The following is an 11,963-nucleotide window of genomic DNA, read 5'->3' as shown; positions in this document are numbered from 1 at the left end:
AACTCCTTCAGAGTTAATTTAAAACGCGAACTCAACACCTGTGTACCTGCAGCAACTCTTGGACCAGAGAGTCGGTACCACTCGGGTCTTCCCTTCCGGACCGTGTACCCAGAGGCTGACAACATCCTCCCTTGACCTCCGGATCCACACAGAGGGTCGTCTGAACGGTGAGGTAGAACACAGATTGCGTCCGTATGCTGTTCCCCTTAAGAAATAACTTAGTTCAGCTGCAAAACAACTCTTTCACCCAGAACGTGTTTTCTCTCTCTGAAAGAAACTTTGTGAGATTCCATTCACACATCCAACACACGCATTTCATTTTAGTCCTCATCCAGACACAGGCTGCTTTTAATACCAAGTTTTAATATCAAAGTTTTATAAATTGTCATTTTTAAATTGTCGTCTTTAAATTGTTAGTAATGAATTCTTAACTTTTTAAACCTGACTCTTCTTTGAAATGAAACACAGAGTGGTGTATATTTGGTTATTGAATGAGCAAAGATTTCTTTAAATCTTCTGATTCAATAAATAAACGTTTGCTATGAATTTAAATATCTTAAATTAAATATTAATCTTTGGATTAAATACAGGCCAAGCCAGTTGGTGTATGAAATTCTATCAATTATATAAATATCCGTGGATATCTATGTAAATATAAGTTCATAAGCCAAATTCTTTGATCTTTTTCAGGATTTAACAGAGCTGAACAGCAACAGCGTTAAATTCTAGTATGTAGATTATCTACACTACAAATGATATTGTTATAAATTTAACAAACTTTCTGTTACAAGCCATCTTCCCAAACTAGCTGACTCTTTAACAGATGTTACGTCTCAGGGTTGACTTGTATTTCTATTTATGCGTGGGCGTGATATTCAGTCGCTCTCTATGACTGCCTGCACACTATAGGAGCTGATCAGCGATCACCACTAACCCAGACTTTGATCCCGGCAAACTGCTTGCAGCTCAAAGGAAGACTCGGTTCAAACCCAAACACATCTTAGTCACCTGCAGCTCATGTATTGCTCAGGTTAATGACTCTAAACTGACTGGAGTAAACCTCTTGGAGTGGGATAACAAGTAACCAGCATCTCACCTTTTCGTTTACACAACACCACCGGAGACCCCAGGCACCGAAAATCCTTTTAAGTTTCTTACAATAAGAAACCAAGGTTTTTTTTTTAATAGGATGAAAAAAGATTAATCGAAACAGAATCACCCCATCGCAGCGGGTCAGACAAAAACACCGAGCTCCACTGAACTCGTACAGAACTCTTCCAGAACTCAGAACTCCCAACTTCTTCTGTGCCCCCCTTTTTATTCCTTCACTTCCCCCTCCTTCTGGTCTCCTCTTTATCTCCACGACAACTCCAGCTTCAGGAAACACTCTGCCGGCCTTTGTGACTCCTCCCAGCGTCTCTTGCTTGGTGTCCTTCCGGCATTACCTCATTTCTTTCTTCTGGTCATCAGTCAAGGAGAGAGAGGGTACCCCCTTTCCTTCTCTTCTCCACTCCAGCGGTCTGCTTTAAGCCAATCATAAACATATCCCAGACAGCATCTACCCTGAATATTTATTGCATACTGGACCCCACAGAGGTCAGTAAAAGGCTAAAGCCACAACATATATTCACCAAAAACAGCAGAGTAGTGAAGCACATCCATTATTTACAACATTGGGAGATCAGGAGTCAAATCATACACACACAGACCTCTCTCTGACCTCGCAGCCTGGTTTTATTAACACACAGATTGAGAGGTACTGTAATCCAGAACTGCTTTTGTTTAATACACAGGTCTGGAGGAATCGAAAACCTTTGTTCAACACTTTCTGCAAAAAAAAAAATTAGACCAGCGCTAAATGAAATGTGAAACTCCTGTTGATGAATTTTACTAAAGCTGTGCTAACAAAGATTAATACAGTTTGGAAGCTAATAATGAGCTAATGGTGTCTATAGAAACATTTTTTTCCTAAACGTATCCAATACAGTATAAATATTTTAATTACTTGCTAAATCAAGTACAAACTGAAAGCTTGCTAGTAGAATGTGTAAAACCAGTAAAACCAATGAACTTTTTACATTTTCTTTGGTCGTCTTGTAGCCTTTGCTACATGCTAACAGCATATTAGCTCCTCTTTTCCCAACACTATTTATCAAACTAAAAGTAGAAAACAAAGACGAAACGTTCAGAAAACAGTTTGTAAATTGGGCAGTTAGCATTCCTCATAGCATGCCTTTTATTTTTGGTAGCATAGCTAACCATATATGTACCTTCCTTCAACCTTTGAATTAACATGTTGCAACGTGATGAAGGAGCTATTCCTCCAAGGTTATTCAATCTTTTCCACAGTTCCCTTTGACACAGCGCCAGAATGCATGAAACAGCCTCAAGGTCATGCATTCGCTTCTAAACTGTTTACTTTCCAGCAATGAAGACAGAAGATGAAGACTCTTTTCTTTTATCAAAATCAAAGAACTCTACTTTCAATAAAGCTAATCAAAACGACTGTTAGTCAATAATACAAAATGATCAATCTGTGAAATCACATTATTATGATTAATATGTTTTTAATAAGTAACTGACTTGTTCTAGTCACTAGACACGCTGATACACTAAGGTAAATAATCACATGACACATTGCTGTACTGATCCAATCAGAACCTTCCTAGTCTGAAGCGTGGCAGAGTCTCTGTGGTGTTTATTAAATCTGTCAGCTTTGATTCTTCCAGAATCAAAAACATCCAGATTAATAAAGCAGTTCCGACGCCATCTTAAGTCAGTATTCAAGATCTCTTCTCAAGTTCCCATGAAGTTCACTGCATGTTGAGTGAAGTATGGACAGGTCATCTATACTTCTCTTTTTAAGCTGAGAACCATTCAAGCTGGGAAAATCTGTTGTTTTTACCAACAAGCAACGGTTCCTTCAGAATAAAAGCTGAACTCGCTGACCCAAGGAGGGTCCCTTTTTGACGCTGTGAAACGTCTGTCACTTTTACCTGGAGACAATCCAAGGACTAGTTTGTCATGCTGTGACGCAGTACCATTGGCTCCAGTACCGGAAGGAAGGTCCGAGGACCTGGCATCCTGGATCCATCCCTCTCACTGAGGGTATGTGGATGCGACACAATGGCGTCTCATGTGTTAATGATTACGGGTCTCAAACTCTGATCAGTTAGGAGCAAAACATCATCTCCCACTCAGACTTGCTTCGCCGGATGCAAGGGTTCTGAATTTGACATCATTCACACTCACCATTCACCTCACACTTCATTCAAACAGAACATCCATCATTAGAGAGTTAGTCTTGTTAAATTGTTTAAAATTATTTAGTATTAAATTTGCTTAAACGTTTGAAAGTCTCTCTCTCTTCTCTTGTCTCTCAGTTAATGCAAAGTGTTATTTTAAAATCCCTATAATAAAAAGATCCAATCTTCTGATTTAAATAACCCAGTATCCATAAGATGGAATTCATACTATATTTTAATGTCTTATTTTTCCTTAATTAAAGGTAATTAATCGATCATTACAATGTAAACGATTGCTGTTTAAAACCTTCTCTGTTGACTGAGCTGGAGAGTAAAATGCACATTTCTTTTCTGTAAAACATTAACTAACAGTCAGTTTCTGAAAAGGACCAATGTGTTTATCTCTGGGTAAACGTTATGCTAGACCACTAGCATAACGCTTACCCAGCACCAAAAGAGCGCCCCATGGGAAATGTAGACAACGATAGATGCTAAAGTAATAAAATGAAACACTTTAATTTCAGGTCAGGTTTGACTCGTAAATGGTGGAGGGGCTCATAATTCCACACATTAAGTTGTTGGTTTGAACTGTGTTGTTTGGAGTGAATCCGACCCTGCAGGTGCATCCAAGGAGAACGCATCCAAAAGTCCTTGCTGTCAGGAGATCCTGAGCTCCTGAAAGTTTAACCCAGACGTATGGCTGCATACTCTGTCTGTTCCACCGGTATCTGAGCCCGAGCACCTGTCCTAGGTGGCAGCTGATGGTTCAGAGAAGCATACACAACAGAACTAGGTTCCTGTGGCGGTGCTGCCTTGCCTTTACTGTTTTTAATCTTTTTCGTCTGCCCATAAAGATGCTCGTTATCTCCTGACGTTGCCTCTTCAGGTTGCCTCGGTGTCTTTTTCTCATTGGATCTATGAGAGGGCGGCGGGTTGGGGCTTCCTCTGGGAGAGGGCTCGCGGCCGGAGAGGTGCTCGGTGGGCCATTCTACCGCGGGGAGCTCGATGTACTGTAGGGAAATTTTAAAATGATTAAAACCATAATTAACATTTGGTGAGTTTTAAAAGATTTCCTCGACTTACCTGACTTTCCTTTTCTGGCTCTTTCTTTGATTTCCCTAAAAAGAGACAGTTCTGTAAATGACTGAGTGTTTTATAAAAGCTACTTCTAATGAAGCAGAAACGCACCTTTGCACCCTCTCATGGATACCACAGACACGATGATCACCATGACGATGAATGCACCAATCCCAGCAGCAGAGTACATGCACATCATGAAGTTGTCTTTAGTTCCAGGGTCTGCTGTAAAGTAGGACTTGTTATAAACATGTTATAAACAACACCCCCGACCCCAGCGCTATACCACTTCATAAACAGGTATATTGTCTTACTTGTGGTTTTTGCTCTTTCTGTACTTGTATCGTTTACTTTCCCATCTGTAAAACAGTAAAATCAGCTAAAAAATGTGTTTTTATTGGATATTAGGATTCTAATTTACTCAGGCTAAACTAAGAGAACCAGGGGTCTTGATCTCTGGGCAGCATGTTTTACTTGTTTCCCTGCTTAAGCACTTGATTCAGTAGAGGAGTCATGTATTCAGCCACCGGTTGATTTAAATCAGGTGTGCAGGGACACAACTAAAACAAGCTGGGTAGTGGCCCTGGAGGACTGGAGTTTGAGACCCCTGGAGTCAATGGTGAATAATTAAAAAGATGACTCACCGTTCACAATGAGGTAGATGTTATGACTCACACTGCCTCCACTTCCACACCGATATGTTCCCGCATCACTTCTGAGGACGTTATGGAAGACCAGGTAGGAGGTTCCTTCCTGCTGATTAGTTGTCCACTCTAGTTGAACCCGATCGCTGATGGTTACAGGAACAAAAGTTTTCTCCCATTTAATCCAGGTGACTGCTGGAGGTGACTTGTTGCAGAACACAACGGGACACTTAATCCTGAGTTCACCTTCAACAGACGCTTCGTAAACTGTGTTCCGGCGCACTTTCATTTCCACGTCGCACTCATCACCTACAGGACAGAAGAGAGCTTACATTAGAAGCTGCAGCATCAGAATCAGGTTTATTGCCATGTAGGTGAGACTCATCTGCTAGGAATGTGTTTTCCAAGTCAGGCAGGAAATAGATTAGGATGCATCAGAAATAATCAACATAGAAAACACAGCGAGAAAAACAATGAGTCACAAGCAGCAATACAGGTGGCTGGTGCAGATCTCTGTGGTTGAAACAAGCCCCCACAATGCGGGACAGAAATTGAGTCCAATGCGGAAGTGAAATTAATTGCAGTTCCACCCTCATCCGCTGGGGCTGGTGTCGGAAGCGAGCAAATCCTCATTGACTCCCATGTTAAAAATACCAATTTCACAGCAGAAATAAACATGTTTACAGCCTGGTACCAAAACATGTTTTTGGTTTAAATGATCTAGTTTACACTCATGACAACTCTGAGGGGGGTGATTTTTTTTCTCACTCTTCTGTTTAAGTATATTAAATGCCTAAAATTCTGTATAATTAATGAGTATAAGACCCACGTGTCCGCAGAGCTAGCTCCGTGGAAAGGCCTCAGTCTGAGCCTCGGTCTCACCTGAAAACTGTTTCGTCATTTTCAGTCTCTCAACTTAGACCATTAGTTGTGCCATTTGTGTGTTCTTTTTTGGATATTATTTGTGCAATTGTTGGACAAAATGACTTGCTGTGGCATTAATTGCACTAATAGAGCGTCCAATGAGTCTCCACTTCATTTTTTTTGGTAAGTAAAATTATATTTATGTATTTTAGGTCACTGCTGAGCTGAGCTTAGATTTTAACATGTACTGTTTAACCATGAAATTTAAATGTAATAGGGTAAAACCCAGTGCATTTAACATAATGCTGCACTTTAGAAAATGGGTTGAAATATAACATGTTGGTAGCCTAGTGAACTAGACCAAATTCTTGCTTTGCAAAGTTTGGTCTAGGCATGCTCCATTGGAACCTCCGCAGCTCCTACCAGGACTCTGGCTAGCCAATCACAGCTCTCTAGAGGGGTTTCAAACACATAAAGAGCTGTGATTGGTCCATAATGGTGGGCCAATCATAGTGCTCTATCTGCGTAGTGAACAAATCACAGAGCTTTATCCGCTTTGTGGGCCAATCAGGGCACTCTATATGCCTGGTTGGTGGGATGATGCAACAGAGTGAAACAAGAGTATGTCACATTCATTGTCCAGTGGAATGCGGAGATCATTTGAAAGACAACGGTAAAACCCGCCCCACAACCGAGAGCCGTCAATGAAGCGTGGCCAGACTAAATAATACATTTATTTAGTCTGGCTTGCCAGGCTAACATGGTGGTGGAGCCGGGTTCCGACTATCGGCTTGTGGAGCTCTCGGGAGACCTCTGTTTTCCACCCGTTTCTCCCCTCCCCCCAGCTCGGTGCATCTTTGATTGCCGCGGCTCCCGTCCGCTGCGCGGGCTGCCGGCTTGTGGAGCTCTAAACCGATGTTTTCCACCCGGTTCTCCCCAGTGGCAGCTCTGCGTATCTCTGACTCAAATGCTCTGGTGTTGTGCACAGTTAACTCCGGTTGTAGCTAGGTTGCTACCTCCGTTAGCTTAGCTCCCACCTCCGTGTTAGCTTTGGGTTAGCTTCAGGTTAGCTTGTAGCTAGTTCGACTGGGTGTCATCAGTTGATCCCAGCCTTACAGCCCCACCCTCAGCTCCACCTCTCTTCCCTTTTGTGGAATTGTCTGGGCTTGACGGAACCTGTGACACGGTCAAAATGGCGGTGGTGGCTACCTCCCATTTCCCCTCAAAAACGTGTTATTGGAGCCTATGGAAATGAATTGTCCAGTATATATGTCAATGGGTTGAAACGGTTATTGTTCAGATGTCTAGCAGCAAAAGGGAAGAAGCTGTTTTTGTGGCGTGAGGTTCTGGGCCTGAACCTCCCTGACGGTATAGTAAAGGTCCATGACCAGGGTGAGAGGGGTCAGCTGTTATCTGACCTACGTGTCTTCGAACCTGGAGTTACACAGATCGTGGATTGAAGGGAGGGGTCATCCAGTCACCTCTTAGGTGTGTTCTTGCTGTGTCGTATCTCTAATTCCATGCTGTAGTTCTTTTTTAAAACACAGAGCATTTTTGTTTCCCTGTTTTCCCGCTACGTTTCGTTTGCGTCTGCAAACTTCCTCAGGCTGACGCTGATGGTGGCGTCACTTCCTTCTCCGTTTATCCGCGGGCAGCAGAGGATGTTGTCGCCCCCTGCTGCCCGCTGTCCCCTCTCCGACGATGCAATCCCATCCCATCCCATTAGTTCTTCATAGAACCTTTTGATAAATGGTTATTTGTGGAACCCTAAAAGGTTCTATATGTGAGGTTCCACAGAGAACCAAATAAAAGTTCATTAAAGAACTAATTTATAAATGGTTCTTTGAGGAACCAATAGGCAAAAGGTTTCTTGGAGAACCGAAGAAGGTTCCCCTTAGGCATCACTGTGAAGAACTGTCTTTGGTTCTAACTGGAACCTTTATTTTTAGCAGTGCAGATCACAGAAAAACTCGGAGTCTGGATAGAAAGTCACCTGCTGTTCAGAAACTGTTTGGTGTTCGATTCTCTCCCAGCTAACACTGATTCTTCTACCATTTTAAAAATAAACAAAGTTAGAGCTGAAGCTGCATCACAGCTGCAGAATCAAACGTGTCCTGAGTGGCTTCTGATCTACCCAAGCTGCTTCAAAAACACTTATTTAGGCTCCAGTCATCATTAAACGGGGATCTATATGTATCACACACAATATTTATTCTTGACCTAAAGCGTTTGTGGGATAAGTCTGAACATTTTCTTAATACTTATTTTCTTATTGCAAGATTAAAAACAGCAGATCGTCAAGGTGTCATTTTTTTCACACGATGATCGCTGGTTCTGTTGAGAGGAGACTAGCTAACCTAGAGCCCATAAACACTACGGACGTACACAACTTCAAAAGATATTATGCGTTTCTCACCCTCTTATTAAGAAATTCACCTGTTTTTGTTATGTGGAGCCAGACTAGTGTCAGACTCGCCGGTTCGACTCAACTAGAAGTTACATGATTGACTTGGGTTTCCTTGAAGTCACGTAGGAGTTGATAATCGTTTGTTTTCACCTTACCTGTTCTAGTTTCTATATGTGTTATACTGAATGTCAAAAACATCAGGAATCAAAGAAAGAGCAAAACCTTTTACTGAAGATCTGGAGGAGACCGAGAATAGGCCGTGTGATTTCAGATTTCATATCAGATTTTGCAAGACCTCTGGTCCAAATATCAACAAGAAGTTATGCTTGCCAGAAGCTATTACTTTTCTAAAATTATTTCTGCAAACCTGTCCAATCAAAAAGGTTTTTACAAAACTATTAATTTGGTTCTCATCCCTCATGAGTCCAACTGCTCAGTTATTGCACCAAATCTCCCGGATCAGTTTCTAGATTTCTTTTCTGATAAGGTTTCCTCTATCAGGGCTAGCTTATCACTCCCTCTGCACACCCTTCCTACCTTAACCTTTAATACAGCGCCCTTCCTCAGCTTTGAACCTATTTCTCTTCCATGCCTGCAATCTTTGCTTCTGTCGATGAAACCATCTGGTTCCCAAGACGACATCCTTCCTCTGCGCCTCCTGAAAGAGGTGTTCCCAGCTATAGGTCATTAAATCCTACACTTTATCAACACCAGTCTTATTTCCAGTGTTGTACCCCCTGTCTTCAAACATGCTGTGGTTCAGCCGCTTCTAAAGAAACCAGGCCGTGACGCCTCGGTTCTTTTTAATTATCGCCCTATTTCCAAGCTTCCATTTCTGGCAAAAATTCTGGAGAAGGTGGTCCATGATCAGCTATCAACTCATCTAGCCGATCATAACATAATGGATGTCTTTCAGTCAGGTTTTCAACCCCTGCACAATCCTCTCTCCTCCATGTCTTCAATGACATTTTTATGGCTACTGATTCTGGCTCCTATGCTTTGTTATTACTTCTCGATCTGTCCGCCGTCTTTGACACCGCCGACCATGACATCCTTTTATTACGCTTAGAGGAGGTTGCTGCAATACATGGTCCAGCCCTAACTTGGTTTAGGTCTTATTTGTCTAACAGGTCCCAACGGGTGGTGTTGAACAACCTCTCATCTCGCTCTGCTCCTCTCTTGTGTGGGGTCCCGCAGGGATCTATTCTGGGCCCTTTGTTGTTTTGTCTTTACCTCCTTCCCCTCAGCTTAATTCTAACAAAACACTGTGTTCAATATCACTTATATGCTGACAACTGTCAGATTTACATGTTGGTGAAACCCCAGCAATCCATCCAGCCTCTTCTAGATTGCCTACGTGATGTGAAATGTTGGCTGGCCACAAATTTTCTGCATCTCAATGATTCCAAGACTGAACTGATCCTGTTTAATCCGGTCAGATCTAGCTCATTCCAAACCCCAGATCTTTCATCTATTTCTCAATATCTAAAAACCGTTGTGACAAACCTGGGTGTGAAGATGGATTCATCTCTAAGGATGGACGCCCAGGTCAATGCCACTGTAAAATCTTGTTTTTTCCAACTCCGCCATCTGTACAAATTAAGAGCTGTTTTATCTAGAAAAAATTTGGAATCAGTTGTTCATGCCTTCATCACATCTAGGCTCGACTGCTTGAATGCAGTTTTGCTGGGTGTCAATAAGTCAACCCTTGCCTGACTTCAACTCATTCAAAATGCAGCTGCTAGATTCCTAACACATACTGATAGGCGCTAGATATAAAACCAGTTCTCAGATCCCTTCATTGGTTGCACATCACTTTCAGGGTCCAATATAAAATGCTACTTTTTGTTTTCAAATCCCTCCATGGTCTTGCCCCCGTGTACTTATCTGACCTTATTTCAATTTATACTCCTGGTCGCACACTCAGGTTCTCCAGCCTGTTGCTCCTCGAGGTCCCGAAAGCGTGTTACAAATCATGTGGACAAAGAGCTTTCTCTGTTGCCGGTCCTAAACTGTGGAACGAACTTCCAGTCACAGTTCGACTGGCATCCACCTTGGCAGATTTTAAGTCTAAACTAAAGACACACTATTTTACCTTTGCTTTTAACAGTTAGCTGTTAGTTTGGCTTTTACTACTCTTATTTTATCATCTATTGTAAGGTTTTTATTGGTACTTTTTTATCGGCTTGTCTTTTTTATTGTTGGTTGTATTTCATAGTACTGTTTTATGTTTTCTATCTCTGTTATTGTGCGACTGTTCAGCACTTTGGTCAGCCGTATGGCTGTGTTTTTAAAGTGCTATATAAATAAAGGTGGTATGGTATGGTATGATGGTACTATAACTAATAATTAGGCCTTCTACAGGAAACATCCTGCACAACACTGGGACAACCCTCCTGGAAAAATACTGGTTCATATGGGTCTGATTTATAAACATTTCTGCGTCTTTTCCTTTTTTACATAAAATCTCATCGTTTCCGTCAAGCCTCCCACAAACATGGAAGAAATGACATGAAACATGTTGCTTTCAGCTTAATTTTCCAGCTGAACAACCCTTTTCTGTCATGTTTACGTACTTTGTTTTACTTTTTGTGAAATTTGTGAGGAATAAAAAAACTTTCCGGACAAATTTAAAACCAGCCTAGCTGACCAAAGTCCGGTAGTTTACCTTCGCTCCAAACCTTAAGCCAGGTTTCTGATAACACTAACAAGTCGATGTTTAATAGACTAAATCATCGTGGTGAAAAGCCTTCCTCGTGAAGAGGCAGACTTTCGGGAGGTCAAAGATAGATCAGCTGCTCTACTTTATGAGAATTTGATTGTGGTCAGATAAAGCTGAGTTTTGATTCTTAGTGAATACCAAACAGACACAAAGATCCACTCACGGTCAGCGTTTACGGCGAGAATCAGCTCAGCCAAAATGAACAACTTCAGGATGTTCCTGCAGGATTCAGGCCCCATGATGAAGATCATCAACGTCGTTCCTTTGCAGCCGACTGACATGAGAACTGCTCCACCGACCTCATCATTATTATGTAACACAACAGAGACGTGAATAAAGTCTGAACATTCTGCTTCCTCTTTCTGGTGTTAAGCCTCTTCCTCTTTGAAACGGGGATGGCAGCCGTGGAGGTGAGTCAGTGAGGGGTCTGAAAAAGGTCCTGCACAGGGGTTCCTTCCCACGTTATCCTTCTTCTGCAGACAGATCCACTGAACTCCCCAACGTTCATGCACTCTTGTTATTTCCGAGACCTCTAACTCTGTGCACCTTAACACCGCTTTCATCATTTCTTGAGTTTGTCTGTGGTTTGCCATCTTCAAGCTGACTTCCTCTCAACTCTCCTGTTTCTTTAATTGTTACCTTCTGCAGATTTGAGCAGTGAGCTGTGGTTTCAGGGGAGAGCGTGAAGAGCTCTGAAGAGGAGCTTTGAGCTCTTTAAAGGCCTCAATAACCGTTCTCTCTGTGGTTTTCGTTAGATAACGCCGTCAGTGAGATGAGTGGCCCATCTGTGTAGAAAACTGCTTTTTTAGAGAAGTCCTCTGGGTTTGTTCCACCATTTAGAGAAAACAGCTGATTATTGGTGTTATGGAACAGACCTCAAGCCTGATTCAATTACTTTAATATTTAATTATTAATAACCTAGTCTGTTGACCAAAAACATCTAGAAATGGTAGGAAACATAAAACTGATCAACCCACCTTTACACCAGGGTAGTTTCCTGTAAT

The 11,963-nt window shown here is 41.9% G+C and overlaps 1 protein-coding gene across 2 annotated transcripts; it reads right to left on the bottom strand.

The window, feature by feature from the left end:
- Positions 1-3,794: 3,794 nt before the first annotated feature.
- On the bottom strand, positions 3,795-11,337 carry LOC107380860 (B- and T-lymphocyte attenuator). Of its 2 annotated transcripts, none has more exons than XM_015952240.3 (6): positions 11,123-11,337; positions 4,967-5,275; positions 4,637-4,681; positions 4,434-4,547; positions 4,329-4,363; positions 3,795-4,255 (listed from the first exon to the last, which is right to left on the bottom strand). In XM_015952240.3, exons 1-6 carry the CDS (start codon positions 11,238-11,240, stop codon positions 3,929-3,931), a joined length of 948 nt encoding a protein of 315 aa, XP_015807726.1. In that variant the 5' UTR covers positions 11,241-11,337; the 3' UTR covers positions 3,795-3,928. The 2 variants fall into 2 exon arrangements, with proteins under 2 accessions (XP_015807726.1, XP_015807727.1); XM_015952241.3 differs by having other exon boundaries at positions 4,434-4,544.
- Positions 11,338-11,963: the final 626 nt, after the last annotated feature.

Source organism: Nothobranchius furzeri, chromosome 14, assembly GCF_043380555.1.
Source record: "Nothobranchius furzeri strain GRZ-AD chromosome 14, NfurGRZ-RIMD1, whole genome shotgun sequence".
Lineage (NCBI taxonomy): Eukaryota > Metazoa > Chordata > Actinopteri > Cyprinodontiformes > Nothobranchiidae > Nothobranchius > Nothobranchius furzeri.
This window is presented reverse-complemented; position numbering and strand designations above follow the sequence as displayed.